Genomic DNA, 16,643 nt, shown 5'->3' with positions numbered 1-16,643 from the left:
ATGGATGACATGCAAAAATATTTCGACATGATAAATTCAATAAAAAATGGAGATACGCAAAAAGTAATAGATATAATAGAGGAATTTGGTTTATCATTCTGTCCAATGTTAGATCGAGGGTATCCACTACTTACTGCTGCCGTTGGAAAAAATCAAGTAGAATTGGTTGCATATTTATTGCAGAATAATGCAAAAGTTAACAGCGATCGTGATGTCCTGTCACCTCTTCAGATTGCCGCCATGAACAACAACACGACAATTTTCAAAATGCTTCTGGAACGCGGCGCTAAAATAAGTGATTACAATATTCATAATAATAAATCACCAATTAAGCTAGCAGTTGAGCGCAACAATTTTGACATCACAAGACTTATCTTGAAGCATAAAAATTTTGGAAAAAAATATGATCAGTCATTACTGCATACGGCTGTCCAGAATAACAGCTTGGAAATGGTTTCATTATTATTAGAAATTGGTGTGGATGTCAATGAATATGATGATGACAGATCAGCTCCAATCCATCACGCAGTAATGGCCAGCAACAATGATATTTTGCAATTATTATTAGATTATGGCTCAGATATTAATGCTAAAAATCAACACGGAAATACTCCAGTTTTTTTGGCTGTAAACAATGGGTATATTAGCACTCATAGGCCAATTTTCCCGCGTCGTGGACTGTATTATACTGACCCAAAAAAGTATAATACATTAAATACTCTTGTAGATAATGATGCAGACATAAATGTTCTTAATATCGATAAATATCTTCCAGTTCATGTTGCTGTTATTGGCTCACCAATTGATAACATTTTTAATTACGGTGATGCGGATATAATAAAATGCATAATTAAACAGATTGTTAAATTAAAAAGTCTAAATGTACCCCTATCTAGAAACAATGATAATGTATTGTCTTCTCTTGTTGCATATCAACAGTTTGATGATTTTAAAAAAATGTGTGAGCTAGAAATGTCGAGAACGATTACGGAAAAAATACCAGACTCGGAGATTTCGCTTCATGATATCATGATCAAAAATTATAATTTTTTAGCTGAGTGTTCAAAAAACAGAAGTCATGAGATGTTCATATTTTCGAGTGCAATTTCAGAACGATTTCCGGTTTACGGATCAGCTATAAGACTTCGCTTCACGAAAGGATTAGCAAGGAAAAATTTACTGGAAAAAAGTACTACAATTTTTCATGATCTTTTTCCCGTTGCGTCTAAATTGTTGTCTAATGGTGTCGATGATGTATTTAAATGTTTAGATAATAATGATTTAAGACATTTTTTGCGCATGTTCCAGCAAGATAACTAATTGTAAAATATGTATGTTGTAATATATTATGAATTATTTACTTTTAATGGGTTTTACTTTTTTTTCTGCCTCGTTTATTTGAATTGTTTTATAAATTTAATAATTATATTTATAGTTCAAATGTATGATCCTGAACGAGTGTAAATGTTGCAGACATACGACAATTTTTTAATTGCATATAAAAAAATTAAATAATTAAAATAATAAAATTTAAAAAAATGCATGTACTAAATTTTGAATTTTCTAAGTATGCATTTATTTATTTTTATTTTATAAACATTTCAATTTATTATCTCAAAAGTTTTAAAAATTGTCAGATGTCCGCTAACTTTACCACCATTGATCCTAAAGTAAGCAGACAATCGATTAAAAATTATTGGATTTTTTTTTAAACCAAATCTGTTGCAAAAAAAAAAAACTGAAAATATGCACAAGTAGAAAATTTAAAAAACTATAAGTTAAATTTTTTAAAACAATTTATCATTTTGAAATAAAAACCAAAAATTATTAGACGTCGACTAACTTCAGTATCATTTCAATATTTGAAATTTTTTTTGATTATCTAAAGTTAGCAGACAATTATTAATTTTCAGATTTATTCTCAATAAATCATTTACAAAAAAAAAGCAAAACTAAAAATATGCACATGTAGAAAATTTAAAAAACTGCAGGCAATTTTTTGACATATTTTTTTTTATAAGTCATCGTTTTTTTACTTTTAATGGGTTTTACTTTTTTTTCTGACTCGTTTATTTGAATTTATTTATTTATTTAAAAAATAACAAAGTATTTGAAAATTTTAATTATTCTTGATTTTCATTCTTAATTTTTGGCTTCAACTTTCCCTCTCTGGTTTCTATTTCCACTTGAATTGACTTTTTGAATGAATTAAGAGATCCACCAAAAAAATTTCCATTTTTCGAGTAATCGTTGACTAATCCAAATATTCTGTCCCTGGGTCCGTTTTGTATAAATGACTTATTGTCCCTGATTAAAAACTCCGATTGAAATCAATGAATTCTGATTGAAAGTCTATCGGATTTCAATCGGAATTCAGCGGTTTCAATCGGAGTTTTTAATCAGGGATAGTAAGGTACTTCTAAAAGTCTATTTTCCCTCAGATTCTTATTCGGAATGTTGAACTTAATATCTGACAGTATTTCTGGAGAATCAATCATATGGTTTACTGCCTGAATTGTTTTATTAATTTTATAATTATAGTTAGCGGAAAATTGACAATTTTCTGATTTTTTTTTTAAACACAGTTACAAAAAAGTAAGAAATTAAAAAAACTACAAGTGCAATTTTTTTAAATAATTTATTATTTTGAAATAAAAACCAAAAATTATTAGACGTCAACTAGTTTCAGAATCATTCGAATATTTTTGATCCTGTAGTTAGCAGACAGTTCACAATTTTTGGAATTTTTTTTCTAATTCAATTTAAAAAGGGAATAAAATGATCCTGAAGTTAGCAGACATTTAAAAATTTTTGAATTTTCGTTTTTCAATAAATCAATTGCAAAAAAATAATATAAAAATTTGCACATGTAGAAAATTTAAAAAACTACAGGTGCAATTTTTTAAAATATTTTTTTTTTAATGTTTTATCGTCTAAAAAAAATCCAAAAATTATTAGACGTCTGCTAACTTCAGTATCATGAAAAAAAACTAAAAATATGCACATGTAGAAAATTTGATAAACTAGAGGTGCAATTTTTTAAAATATTTATTTTTTTTGTACCACATGCTTTTGAAAAAAATTAAAAAATTTTTAGACGTCAGCTAACTTTAGTATCACTTTAATTTTTGATTGATTTACATGATAATCTTTACTTACATTTTTTTTTACTATTGTCCGCTCAAAGTCTGCGTAATTGTAAATTATTTTTTCAATGTACAGCTGCTATTTTTACTAAAATTATAAAAGACAGAAATACCAGTACTTAAAAAAAAAAGGAGATATCAGAAAAATAGTTTTTGAAATAGTCAGGAATTTTCTTTGATTTGAAAATAACAATTAATAATCAGTGTGAAATTTTTGATATTACGGCGAAAACATTGGTCGTATAAAAATTTTTTTGAAATAAAAGTTGTCCAAAATTTAATTTTATAAAAAAAATGTCTCTTATAATTTTTTCTTAGGACTAATAGTAAAGCTGTAATTTCAAAATTACAAATTAAATTCAAATCAAGAATTTCATAATTAATAGAAATTTGAATCATTCATTATGAATCTTAATTTTGAAATTACAGTCAAAATATTGGTCGAACAAGAAAATCATAAAAGACAATTTTTCTATAAAATTAAATTTCCTACAACTTCTGTTTAAAAACTTTTTTTATAAGACCAATATTTTCGCCGTAATATTAAAAAATTAAACCACTCATTTCAAAATTGAGTCAAAAATCTTGAATGATAAAAATAAAAAAATATTTAATAAATAAATAATAAATCTCCAACTATAAATTAATTTATTGTTATATATATTCTGTACAAACATATTTATATATACAGTTTATAATAATATAATAATAATTTTACCGTGCCCAAATAAATTTTTAAAAATAACAAAAAAAATTATTAGTGACTACAAAATTGTTTTACAATAATTATTTTAAATTAAAACAATAAAAATAATTAGATTTTTTATTTCGCATAATGTACAATACTCTTAAGTACATTAAATTGAGCAGTCTAATGTCAGAACTAAACTATTAGAATGTGAATTTCGTTTTTTTAAATCGTAATTAATTTATAAAACAGACAAAAAAAAATACTATCATAAATAATTATAATTAAAAAATAAAACTATGGAATTGTTTTCATTTAATATTTTAAAATACTATATATTTCTTCAACGATTATAAATCGCAAGCTATTATTGTTTATATATTTCCATAAATATATATTTACTCAACATCTTTTCTTTCATTTTTTTTATTTTTTTTCTACAAGCGCGTAACATTTTTTTTCACTCATAAGTCAATTAATTAATTAATCAGATAATTAATTAATTAATCATCAGTTCATTACATATATACAGCTGTTCTTTTCACGCAGTTATTCATAAAGTATGTACACAACTTTATCATAAAATAATTTTATAAATAATTTTTTTACTCGATATCATTATTGTTTTTTTTTATAATAATAAAATTATACACTCGTGTTATTTATTTTTTTATATTACCGCATTTACTTTTTTTTATATACATTAACTTATAACTGATATATGAAATAAATTTTATTTTTTACTTTGAAGTTAATCATGACATCCGATTGTTCAAAACATCGATAATTATAAAATTGTACATGGGTTTTATTTTTTTATTTAATTGACAGCCAATTGTTGGACAGTTTAAAAATTTTTTTGGTTTGAGAGAATCGTAATTTTTTTTAAAAACTTTTTTTATATAAAAATTATTGCTTTCAAAAATACAACTGAGACCCGTAAAAAAAAATTCCAAAAAAATTTGACATCCGGAAATTCTAAACTTGAGACAAATTAGAATTTTAAGTGGAATTTTTTTGGAACTGTACATTTGATAGTAAAAAAAAGTTTATCTAGAATTTTTGAGTAAAAAATAAAATTTTTTTTTCGAAATTTTACCCTCGTTCCGAAAAAGTTTCCACTAAAAACCAACAGCTCGATAAGAATAAAAAATCGTTCATAAAAAGTTGCAAATTAGTGACTTTTGAACTTTTTCGAAACGAGGGTAAAAATAAAATTTAAAAAAAATGTTTCAATAACTTTTTTTTTTTACTCAAATTTTGAATATAAAATCCTAGATAAACTTTTTTTTTTACTATCGAACTACAGAAGTTCAAAAAAAGTTTCACTCGAAGTTCAAATTTGTCTCAAGTTTTGAATTTCCACATGAACTTTTTTGGAAAATTTTTTCTACACCGGTAAGAAAATAAATAATTACGTAAATAATGTGCAAATAAAATCACTAAATTATAAAATCTTTTTTTCTTTAAAAGAAAATTAAAAAATATTTTAATAATAAATTTAACTTTAATTATTTTTTTTTCCTATGATTCTGTACTTGGGTCGTAATTTATAATTTTAATTACACAACATACCTATTAAATTGACAGTGATAATTCTGATAACAATTTATATAACAATTCGATGGATTTATATATTTTTTTTTGAATAAATTGTGATACTATTCTTGACCAAAACCTTCAGTTTCTTCTATTGCGTAATTCAATTTTTCCACCATCTGGTCGTAACTTTTGTACGGCGGTAAATCTAATCTGTTGAAACAAGTATGAGATCTTGGTAGCCAAGTATCCTTGCCAACTTTTTCAATACAAAATCGTTGCGGTCCATTACTTCCTATAATTTTAAAGAAAAAGGAATTAAAAAAAATATTAATCAATAGACCTAAACTAGAAAAGATTTTTTTCGCTACTTATTTTAAAAATAAATAAATAATTAAATAACTTTACCCATTAATTCCGCAAATCCACCAACAGGTACTCGACATGTTCCCGTAACGAATTGTAACAATCTTGCTCTTTTTTCATTGTCTGTTGTTCGTACAAACTAAAGAAAAAAAATTTTTTTTTTATAAATTTACAAATGACATTAATTGTCAGGTTTACGAATCAGCCATAAGCGACCCTACCAAAAATAAAACTCTACCCAGACCTAAATAATAAAATTGGATTCTTAAATCTTCAAATAATCTATATTATTAAGAGAATAAGGAACATTTTGTTCCCGCCATATCTATATGATAGAATTAGTTAATGTTATTGAAATTGGTATCATTAGATAGGTCTTGACTTGAATTTGTGCCTTTTCATACTTTAAACTCTTTTTAATTGCCAAGTATTGAGATAAATAGATTTATCTATATCATTCGAATTACATTTAAATTACGCGGGAAAAAAGACGATCGTATTTATTTTCTTTAAATAAATTAATACTTTAATTATTCTGTCACTAAATATGACTGAATGTCACTGAATATATATCTATATTATTTATATCGCGTTACTTATTCCAAAATGACAGATTTATATGCTCCCTTTTGGTTTTAGGAAGCTTCTCAAAGCCAAAAAAGTGTGCGTAGAAAAAAAAAGGATTCATTGACACAAAAAATCTTTACTCGCCTAAAGAAAATTTTTACTTACCCCAATAAATTTTTTGTATTGTGAATTGAAAACAAAAATTTATTTAGAACTAGAAAAAATTACTTGGTGCAAGGAATTATTTCTTGACCAAAAAAATCTTTTCTCGCCCCAAGACAATTTTTGTATTTAATTTTTATTTTTCGTATGGTCGCTTATAGCTGAGTTGTAAACCTGCCTATGAATTTTATAATTTAAAAAAACAAAAAAAAATATCATACCTGCCAGAACCAAAGAACTTGTTTACTATTTCGCGTGTAATGCCGGTAAATAGAATTACGTTGCCAATCATCAACGTCTATTTCCTGCATACCACAAAGCATTAGTTCAAGTTCACGTTCGTCGAAATATTTGAGCCATTCCAGAGGTACAACAGAATTGAAACCTTCTAAAAATGCTTTTGTTTGTTCTTCAATCCCTCTTGTCATTCTCCATTCTGTCATTAATCTATAAATTATAAATAATTTATGTAGAATTGTATTAATTTATTATTTTTTTAAATTAAATAAATAATATTATAGTAGACTACCTCATATATTCTTCTTTGTTTTCTTCAACTACTCTTATTTTATCACCGTTTTCTTTTAGTTCATGATGAATAACTTGACCGAGTATTTCAAAGTCAACACTATAATACAGTTCTAAGCCACACTCGTCAATGTTATTTTCTTTTATCCAGACAAGCGACTTGTAAAACTCAGGATCAATGGATTCAATATCTTTCATTATTAATTTTTTATTCAACATTCGTTTGTAAAACGGCATCGTAAATCCACTGTAGATAAATCGCCCATGATATAAAGCCTGTGGGAAATAAATAAATTTGTTTTATTTAAACATTAACGATCGCACTCGACACAAATGACAAGGGATCTATTTATTATTTTTACTTATAGTAAAATATTTGCCAAAAAAAAAAATGGAAAAAATCACAAATTATTGTGGAATAAATGAACTTTGTCATAGAATTGATGAAAAATTTTTAATTCTCAAAAAATCTAGTTATTTTAAAAAAATAAGTTCAAAATTTTCCCGCGAAAATTTAAAAGTTATCAATAAAAAAAAGTGTGATTGGTTTTTTGTAAATATTTCTGTAAATATTGAGTTTTTCAAAAAATTGTAAGAGACCTTTTTTGTAGGGCTTTAAATTCTCTATAAAAAAAGGTGTCCTGTACTTTTTTTCAAAAACTCAATGGCTATTGAGATAATTTGAGTTTAAAATTTCCAGGATTAGATACAGAAATTCGGAGTTTAAAATTGACTGGGATTTTATTAAATTCTTGTGACCGTTGAAGACTAAGAAAAATTTGACAAAGTGAATGTACTTGGACAAATAATTGATAAAAAATTAATTTATTTCTGTAAATGAAGTTCAAATTTTCCCGCTAAAATTTAAAAGTTATCAATAAAAAAAAAGTGTGATTGATTTTTTGTAAATATCTCTGTAAATATTGAGTTTTTGGAAAAATTGTAAGAGACGTTTTTTGTAGGGCTTCAAAATCTTTATAAAAAAGCTATCTTATACTTTCTCCAAAAACTCAGTAGTTATTGAGATATTTTGAGTTTAAAATTCCAAAAATTGAATACAGAAATTCGGAGTTTAAAATTGACTGGGATTTTTTATAAATATCTTTGTAAATATTGAATTTAAAAAAAAAATACAAGAGACCTTTTTTGTAGCGCTTTAAATTCTCTACAAAAAAGGTATCTTATACTTTATTCAAAAACTCAACAGCTATTAAGATATTTTGAGTTAAAAATTTCCAGAATTAAATACAAACATCGTGAGTTCAAAATTGTCTTGAGTTTTTCGGATCCCATGTGATCATTAATAATTAAAATAATATATAAATAAATAACCAATTGAAAAATACAAAATTACCATTGCGATGAATCTCCCAATAAATTTAAAATATTGCAGATGATCTGGATTAACATAAGACGCCGGATTTATTTGTAAACTATAATTACTCTTATTAGCATACTCAAATAAACAGTACATTGGATTCAAAACTTCGTGGCTTAGTAAGAAAAACCATTCTCTGAAAAATAATTACATAAAAATACAAAAATTGAATAATTTATTTATTAAAGAATGATGATATAGTTATCAATTTAATTTAATTTACCTCGAAACTCCACCGTAATCTAATCCCTCTTCACCTTTAAATATAATATACAATCTCCGTCTCAACGCAAACGCCTCAGCGTTCATTATCTGATGATAAGAATCTTCAAAAAGTGTTTGTCGACTGACACTTATTTTAATATGATTAGGTAACGCATTTGTTTGGCACAAGAACCTAAATTGTGATAATTTCCACCGGAAAGAACGCTCGTATGCTCTCGGCACACGATAAATACCTTTTGGTCTATTGAAAAAAAAATAAATATTAATAATTAATAATTTATTAGTAGTTTGACTAGGTCATAAGCCTGCCCGTAATGTCTCTCCCCTTAATCAGCAGGTACTGAGTCCAACCAGCGACCACTTGACCACTTTTTTGAGTTTCGTAGTTGACATCCCGCTATAAGCCTCCGTTAAAATTCGATAAATTATAAACTGACACTAGGAACAAAATATCAAAATTAATGATGAAAATTTACTATCGATCTTTCGCGGATAATAATTTTATAAATATTATTTATTGTTGATAATTGTAATGATTAATTACAATTTAAAAGTTTTATTGAGCAAACACAGGCTTATAACGAGTAGTCGAGATCAAAACTAAACGCGCGGTAGCGGAGACTGAAATTTCAATAAAAATTTCCCCTGTTCTCTAGACCAGGCTTATGACGAGTCGACTGTAAGTAAAATATAATTACCCTTTAGGTGCTCCAGGTCTTGGATCTTGGAATGTAGTAGTCCGTGTATTGTGATCAACAAAATATCGTACACCATCTTCAGTAAGACGTATTTCCCAGCCATCAGGCAACGGCGGCTCATCAATACCCGTCTCTTGACCCTGAGTCCTCGGATCTTCCCACTGCGTCGTTCTATTTTTATGATTGACATAATAAACTCTTCCTTCCGGTTGTTTTCTACGTTCCCACCCAGCAGGCAATGGTCCAAGTGCGTCGTCTTCATCAGTCGCAACACTCGTTGACGGACCAGCGACAATCGGCTGTCCCCCAGCCTGAGGATAAAGGAACCGTTGGTTGCCCTGTTGTACCACAAACTGTCTCTCCCCTTGCCACTGTTGGAAATGTTGCAGTCGCTCAGTATTCGGTCTCTGCCACGTGGTGCTGCGGGTATTATGATCAACATAATAAATTCTTCCACGTGGATCGCGACGCACTTCCCATCCAGGAGGTAATGGCTGCGGTCTCTCCCACGAAGTACTTCGCGTGTTGTGATCCACGTAATACCTGCGTCCATAAACGTCATAGCGCATGTCCCACCCAGGTGGTAAAGGTTCTTCAGCAGCTTCAACATCAGCAATAGGAACAGCAGCAGCTTCTCCAGAACCCGGCTGCTGAATTTGATCATTCGAAATAACCACCGGTACTACAGGAGAATTGTCGTAACGTTGCCGCTGTGACACATCCGGTAACATCATCGTCGACACGATTTGAGAATTATCATTACGTCTTTCAGCGAGTAATCGCAGCCCAGTTGTTGTTGTTGTTGCCGTCGTGGCTGCTGTCGATACTCCAGGACCAACTCCACCAGCAATTGCCACTGTGCTGTCATCGCGAATGTTATCAGCAGGAAATGACGCAGGATTATCACGTGACATTTCTGTATGACGTGTCCCAATATTACCGTCGTCTCGTGAACTATCAAGCGGTAGACGAAACGTAGCCACGGTATTGTCACTACGAGAATTCAATTGATCTGAATGTACACGCGGTCCAATCAAAACTCCATTGTGATCATCGCAAATGTCTTTGGGTAGTCGAGATCCGACACTGGATCTTGATCCATTACTTGACTCGCCTGACAAACGACTGGATCCGACAGTCGTTCTTGATACTGATCCGTTATCAGAGAGCGGAGGTAATCTCGCTGATAAAACCGCGTTACCCATAACATTTCGCGGTGTTCCGTTTGAATTGATCATGACCGACTGTCCAAAATCAGTGGGATCATAAACTAGATATGGGTTGCGATGCTGCGTTGGTGCTGTGTTTTCAGTTCCTTGACCGCGCATCAGTGCACGGATCCCGCCGTTTAAAATACTGCGATTATTTGCTGGATCTGCTGAATTAGCAGCCCCCAGGGGATGGGAGCCAACTGATGACGCACAGGCTGGCTGACGCACTTGCTCGATGACAACTGGCGGTGTCACTGTCGTCATATCAATTTTCAGACCATCGAATAGAGTCACCAGTTCACCGACTTTGGCTAATTGGGAGTCATGTTTACTTTCGTTTATCAAATCGAGTGTCAGCTCTAAATTCTCGAGCTTCCCGTTGTAGTGCGACAGTATTTGGAATAAACTGATACGTTTTTCACCGATGATTGTGTCTTTGCGAAATGTACTGTGGTCTAGTAGACGAAAGTGTAGTTGAGAGTATGGAGTTACGAGAATTGTAAATTCCTCGTTCCATTTTGGCTGATAAGTTGCTTTTGACACTTCAGTTTTGCGAGGACTTTTGTCGTCAACTGAAAATTCTACGTAAGGATTTGGCTTTAGAAATGATGAGCTGCGTAATATTGCAGCTTCAACTGTAAAATTATAAGATATTATTTATTATGGTTCGGATAATTAGTAATTAATTATTTAATTACAGGGTGGCTACAAATTGGGGGTCAGGGAATTTTAAAAAGTATCCGGGAATTGTGACAGTTCAAAATTTTTGATTTTTCAATAATAGACTAGTCAGAAAAATTGATGTGCCTGAAGATCGGAACGTTTTTCACGCAACGAAAATGAAAATAATTCATGAAATTTGTGTCTGAAGGCGACTTGGGGTTGGCCGGAAATTTAGATCCAGTAGATTTTTTACTTTTTATTTATTTTTTCTTATTTTCGTTCCACGAAAAACGTTCCGATCTTCAAGTACATAAAAATTGAGGGATAAAATGGTCGTACAGTCGACTGTCATAAGCCTGGTCTAGGGGACAGGGTAAATTTTTATTAAAATTTCAGTCTCCCTACTCTAAGGGGTAGACCGTCATGAAGTAGTCGACTGTACAACAAAAATAAAAAAGCGAATCGTAGTTTCCAGAGTAATCATCAGAAAACCATCGGAAAAAAATTTCCCAAATTTTTACTCGTCTCAAAAACGGTCTGCGGGCTTCAATAAATTTTTTTCGATAATTTTGATTGACTTTTAATTACTCCGGAACCGCGCAAAGTAAAAAAATTTGAAGACCAGGTCAGAAAACTAGACACTCGAAGCAACAATTTGCCTTTTTTGTTTTTGTCGCACGACCGTTTCCTTCGAGTTACAGCCTGGAGAAAATCCCTTAAAAATTTGGAATTTTGTAATATCCTTTAATTTTTGTGACTAGAGTATTTTGAATTTATTTTAATCATAAAATTTCTTATTAAATATTTTAACATCGAGTAATAAAAAGTAGGCCATATTAATTTATTTTATTGACTTTTTTTTGGTTTCTCGCATGATTTAAAGGCATTCTCAGATAGTGCCCTCCACTTTTTAAAAATATACAATGACTTTCAACTGTCATAACCGTATTAAAATTTTATTAATTAATTTTAAAAAAATTGAAGTATTAATTGAAAAAAGGACAACGTAGTCGTAATTTTGTTGATACAGAATTTAAGAGGATGTGCCATCTATTCTCTTTCTCACACACATGTGAACGAACCGAACTGTCCTTGTTGCACTTACATTAACAAATGGAATTTCAAATGAGCCGTTCTCATGACACTGAAGTTAGCAGACGTCTAATAATTTGTGGATTTTTTTTTAGACGATAAAACATAAAAAAAAAAATATTTGAAAAAATTGCACCTGTAGTTTTTAAAATTTTCTACATGTGCATATTTTTCTTTTATTTTTTTGCAATTGATTTGTTGAAAGACGAAAATTCAAAAATTTTTAAATGTCTGCTAACTTCGGGATCATGCCGTTCTCAGATATAAACTGCAATTTCCGAACGAGAAACATTTCATTCGATAAATAATAAGTTTACGCATCGAATGACATATTTTGTTTAATTATTTGGGTCTTTACCTGTGAAAACGGTTCATTTGAAAATCACCTGGTACACTCTCTTAAAACAAATTACTTACAACTGATATCAATTGGGAGTTAAACGAAATTTTTTGAATAAATTTTAGCCAACAAAATTTAAAAACTCGAATTATAAAATTGACATGACGATTTTACTGAAATTTATTTTCCAAATTTTGTTTAACTCCTGATTGATATCAAGTGTAAATAATTTTTTTTTTAAATCTATACCTCGGCGAAATTATTTCTACGTTGTCCTTTTTTTAATTAATGTTCTAATTTTTTTTTTAATTAATTGATAAAAATTTAATACGCTTATGACAATTGAAAGTAATTGAAAATTTTTAAAAAGTGGGGGACACTGAGAATGGCCTTAATCATCAGATTTAATTATTGACAATAAAAATATAATAAAAACTTTGAATATTTTAATGATGCGAATAAAATTTCTGAATCAGGGAAAAATGTGAAAAACTTTACCGAATACCGGAAAATATCAGGGAATTTTCAAATCATTTCTTCGTGGCCACCCTGTTATTACTAAATAAATAAATAAATAAACTTACTGGTGATACTGAGCTGATGAAATCCAGATGTTCCCACTTCACATTGAGACATGGTAATCAACTTATTGAATTGTTGTTTAATTATTTAATTTTTCCTTTATTGCCACAGTAATCATAACATCCTGCTTGACTCAATACTGTTGCTTCCTTAAAAAATAAACAAAATAAAATTTTAAACTCGGGTTAATTAAAAAAACACAATAAATATTTTCAAATATTCTTCGCAGATATCAATGGAATTCAAAACACATGGAAGTTGACTCATCAACTTTTGTAAATATTTTTTAGTTTACATTTCCATCAATTACATTTGCGATATTGTTATTTTATCTAAACATATTATTTATATAAATAAATTAAGTTTTGTTTTGGACTCTAGTTATCGCAATTGTTATTAAATTAAATTTTTAAAAGAATAATTTTTGAATATTTAAAAAAATGTGATCTTGAAGTTAACAGACAATTAATAATTTTTGAATTTTGAATTTTTTTTCAATAAATAAATTGCAAAAAGGCTCAAGTAGAAAATTTTAAAAACTACGGGTGCAATTTTTAAAAATATTTTTTTTTTTAGAATTTAAAATTCAAATTATTTTATCACAATAATGATAAAATAATTTGAATTTTATGTGATTGCAATAGAAAAATATGAAAATTAAAAATTAAAAAATTTTTTTTTTATAAGAAAATTCATGTACTTGACAAAAATATGATACTGAAGTTAGCCGAGGTCTGATAATTTTTGATTTTTTTGAAAAAACGATTAATTTAAAAAAAAAAATATTCTAAAAAATTCCACCTAGAGTTTTTTCAATTTTCTACATGTGCATATTTTTAGTTTATTTGTTTTTTGCAATTTATTTGGTGAAAAAAAATCACAAAATAGTTGACTGCGGTAACTTCCGAATCCTGACAAAAATTGAAATTTCCAAAATTAAATTTTCCAAGTTTAATAAAACGAAGTCATTTTTACATGATACTGGAGTCAGCTGACGTCTAATAATTTTTGGACTATTTTTTAAACAATAAATTATAAGAAAAAAAATATTTGAAAAAATTGCACTTGTAGTTTTTTTAATTTTCTACATGTGCATTTTTTCAGTTTCCATTTTTCTTCAAATTTAATTGTTCAGAATAAAATCCTAAAATTTCTAATTGTCTGCTAACTTCAGTATCATATTTTTACAGACCATTAAATTACACAAATAATTAAATTTAATTATTTTTCTTCTAATTTCAGATACTGAAGTCAGCTGACGTCTAATAATTTTTGAATTTCATTAAAACCCATAAATTAAAAAAAAAAAATATTTTAAAAAATTGTACCTGTAGTTTTTAAAATTTTCTACACGTGCATATTTTTATTTATTTTTTTTTTTTAAATTAAATCGTTGAAAAAAAAACTCCAAAATTTTAAATTGTCTGTTAATTCCAGGATCATTAAATTTTCTTTCCTTGTTTATTTTCCAGGATATAATTTACCTCAACTACATTAAAATTAATTTAATACATATATTTACCCATATGCATATATATATATATATATATATATATATATATATATATATATTACATATATGTACACTACATATTTACAATACAATAATTTAAGTAAAAAATTACAGTTCAATTACGGAAATTATCATCATTATGTTTTATTAAATAAAAGAAAATGACTGACGTACAGTTTAATATAATTTGTAAAGTAAAAAAATATATATATGTTAGTATATTAAAATATATAAATACACGACGAATTTTATGATCCATTAATTAAAAAATAAAAATGATGACTGATTACTGTCATAAAAAATGCCAACCAAGCAAAAGTTGTAATCGTCAAAAGACAAAATTTAATCGTAAAATTACATTATCTCCATATAAATATATATGTGTATGCCTACATGTAGTATATATATACATATATATTATGCATATTAAAAATATTATTTTAATATCTAATTCAATATATAGTTTACTAACCTAAATGCGCGATAGTAATTATCCAAGATTTATAAATATACATTGCACACTTAAATCACAATTAATATATATTGTTTATTATTAATAATATATATCTATATATTTATTATTATATTTTTTGCATTATCATTGAATAAAGAATGAACTTTACTATCAGCGAACCACCATTTTGCCATACGTCAAAATGTATATAGAAAACTAGATCTCCGTTGTTGAAAGAAAAATGAGTATCAACACTTTTATATATATATGTATATGTATATATAGAGGAAAGACGAAGAGGATAAAAATATTACGAATTAGCGATAAAGAAGATAGAAGAAGAAGAAGAACCAAAGAAAATAGTGATGGACATTAACATACAAAAGATGTCGCTATTAAACTGTCTAAATAGTGGCGGGAAAAATTTGAATTTTGTTTTGAGTCTAAATGTAGCATGAGTGTGAGTGTAGCAGACATTAGATGAATTGAAAAATATAAATAAATGGAGTAAATAATTAAAATAATTAAATTTTTAAAAAATGCACTTATTGATTACAAAATTTTTTAAATTTTATTTTGTTAATTATTTACTCTAGTAATTAATAATTTAAAATTTGTCTGATGTCTGCTACATTTAAACTCATTAATGTAGCGGCTCCAAATCCCAAGAGCACAGAGACAACTTACAGATGTCTTTTAAAAGGACAAGACAAATTTTTTTATGTAAATAAGATGTAGAGATGTTGGTCCTGGAAGTCATAGGAAATTTGTCTTCTTTTTGCAAGAAAATTTTTGGCTTCAATTCAAAATTCAAAAAATTTAATGATACTGAAGTTCGCCGGCGACTAATAATTTTTGGATTTTTTTTTAGATGATAAATTTAAAAAAAAATATTTTAAAAAATTGCACTTGTAGATTTTTTAATTTTCTACATGTGCATATTTTTTATTTTAATTGATTTTTTGAAAAAAAAAAATCCGCGAATTGTTGACTGTCTGCTAACTACAGGATCATGTATAAGGGCCAGTTTTTCAAATCGGGTTTAAATTAATATTACTAGTATATATACATAAATAATATATGAGTGTGAATGTAACTGAAAGTTGTCAATTTTTTAAATTTTTGAATAAATAAATAAAATTCAAGTAGAATAAAAATTTAAAATTGCGTATTTAGATCAATAAAAAATCAGTACGCGCGTTTTTTTAAATTTCATTATTTGAATTTATTTATTTATCTAAAATTTATAAATTTTCTCATGTCTGCTACACTCACACTCGTTATAATATATAGATATAGCAGCAATAAATATTTAAACCCGGATTAAAAACAAACCCGGTTCAAAAAACTGGCCCTAGACTGGGCCGCGTATTGAACTAATTCTCGAATTTTAAATTTCGATTTGTTTATTGATTGATTATCATTCCCAAGTAGAACTTTAGGATGTCTTTTAAAAGAACAAGAAAAATTTAATTTTGTCTCAAAGCCAAG

General features: G+C 27.9%; 2 protein-coding genes across 2 annotated transcripts; one reads left to right on the top strand and one right to left on the bottom strand.

Annotated features, from left to right (window-relative positions):
- Positions 1–1,320, top strand: LOC130674981 (serine/threonine-protein phosphatase 6 regulatory ankyrin repeat subunit C-like). The gene has a single exon (XM_057480434.1). It carries the CDS (start codon positions 1–3, stop codon positions 1,318–1,320), a length of 1,320 nt encoding a protein of 439 aa, XP_057336417.1.
- A 2,502-nt stretch (positions 1,321–3,822) lies between these two features.
- LOC130674513 (E3 ubiquitin-protein ligase Su(dx)) lies at positions 3,823–15,385 on the bottom strand. The gene is made up of 9 exons (XM_057479861.1): positions 15,171–15,385; positions 13,188–13,334; positions 9,298–11,143; positions 8,598–8,840; positions 8,351–8,510; positions 6,998–7,272; positions 6,690–6,915; positions 5,782–5,878; positions 3,823–5,668 (listed from the first exon to the last, which is right to left on the bottom strand). Exons 2-9 carry the CDS (start codon positions 13,237–13,239, stop codon positions 5,496–5,498), a joined length of 3,072 nt encoding a protein of 1,023 aa, XP_057335844.1. The 5' UTR covers positions 13,240–13,334; positions 15,171–15,385; the 3' UTR covers positions 3,823–5,495.
- Positions 15,386–16,643: the final 1,258 nt, after the last annotated feature.

Source organism: Microplitis mediator, chromosome 9 (genome assembly GCF_029852145.1).
Source record: "Microplitis mediator isolate UGA2020A chromosome 9, iyMicMedi2.1, whole genome shotgun sequence".
NCBI lineage: Eukaryota > Metazoa > Arthropoda > Insecta > Hymenoptera > Braconidae > Microplitis > Microplitis mediator.
Note: the sequence above shows the minus strand (reverse complement) of the source record. Positions and strands in the feature narration are given on the sequence as shown.

What these genes read in the sequence shown, in the direction of transcription:
- LOC130674513 (XM_057479861.1), bottom strand. Translation starts at nt 13,239, where the DNA reads ATGTCTCAATGTGAAGTGGGAACATCTGGATTTCATCAGCTCAGTATC. An exon ending in TCATCAGCTCAGTATCACCA is followed by an intron (nt 11,144 to 13,187) that starts GTAAGTTTATTT and finishes ATAATTTTACAG; the next exon opens with TTGAAGCTGCAATATTACGC. An exon ending in AGACCTGGAGCACCTAAAGG is followed by an intron (nt 8,841 to 9,297) that starts GTAATTATATTT and finishes TTTTTTCAATAG; the next exon opens with ACCAAAAGGTATTTATCGTG.
- LOC130674981 (XM_057480434.1), top strand. Translation starts at nt 1, where the DNA reads ATGGATGACATGCAAAAATATTTCGACATGATAAATTCAATAAAAAAT.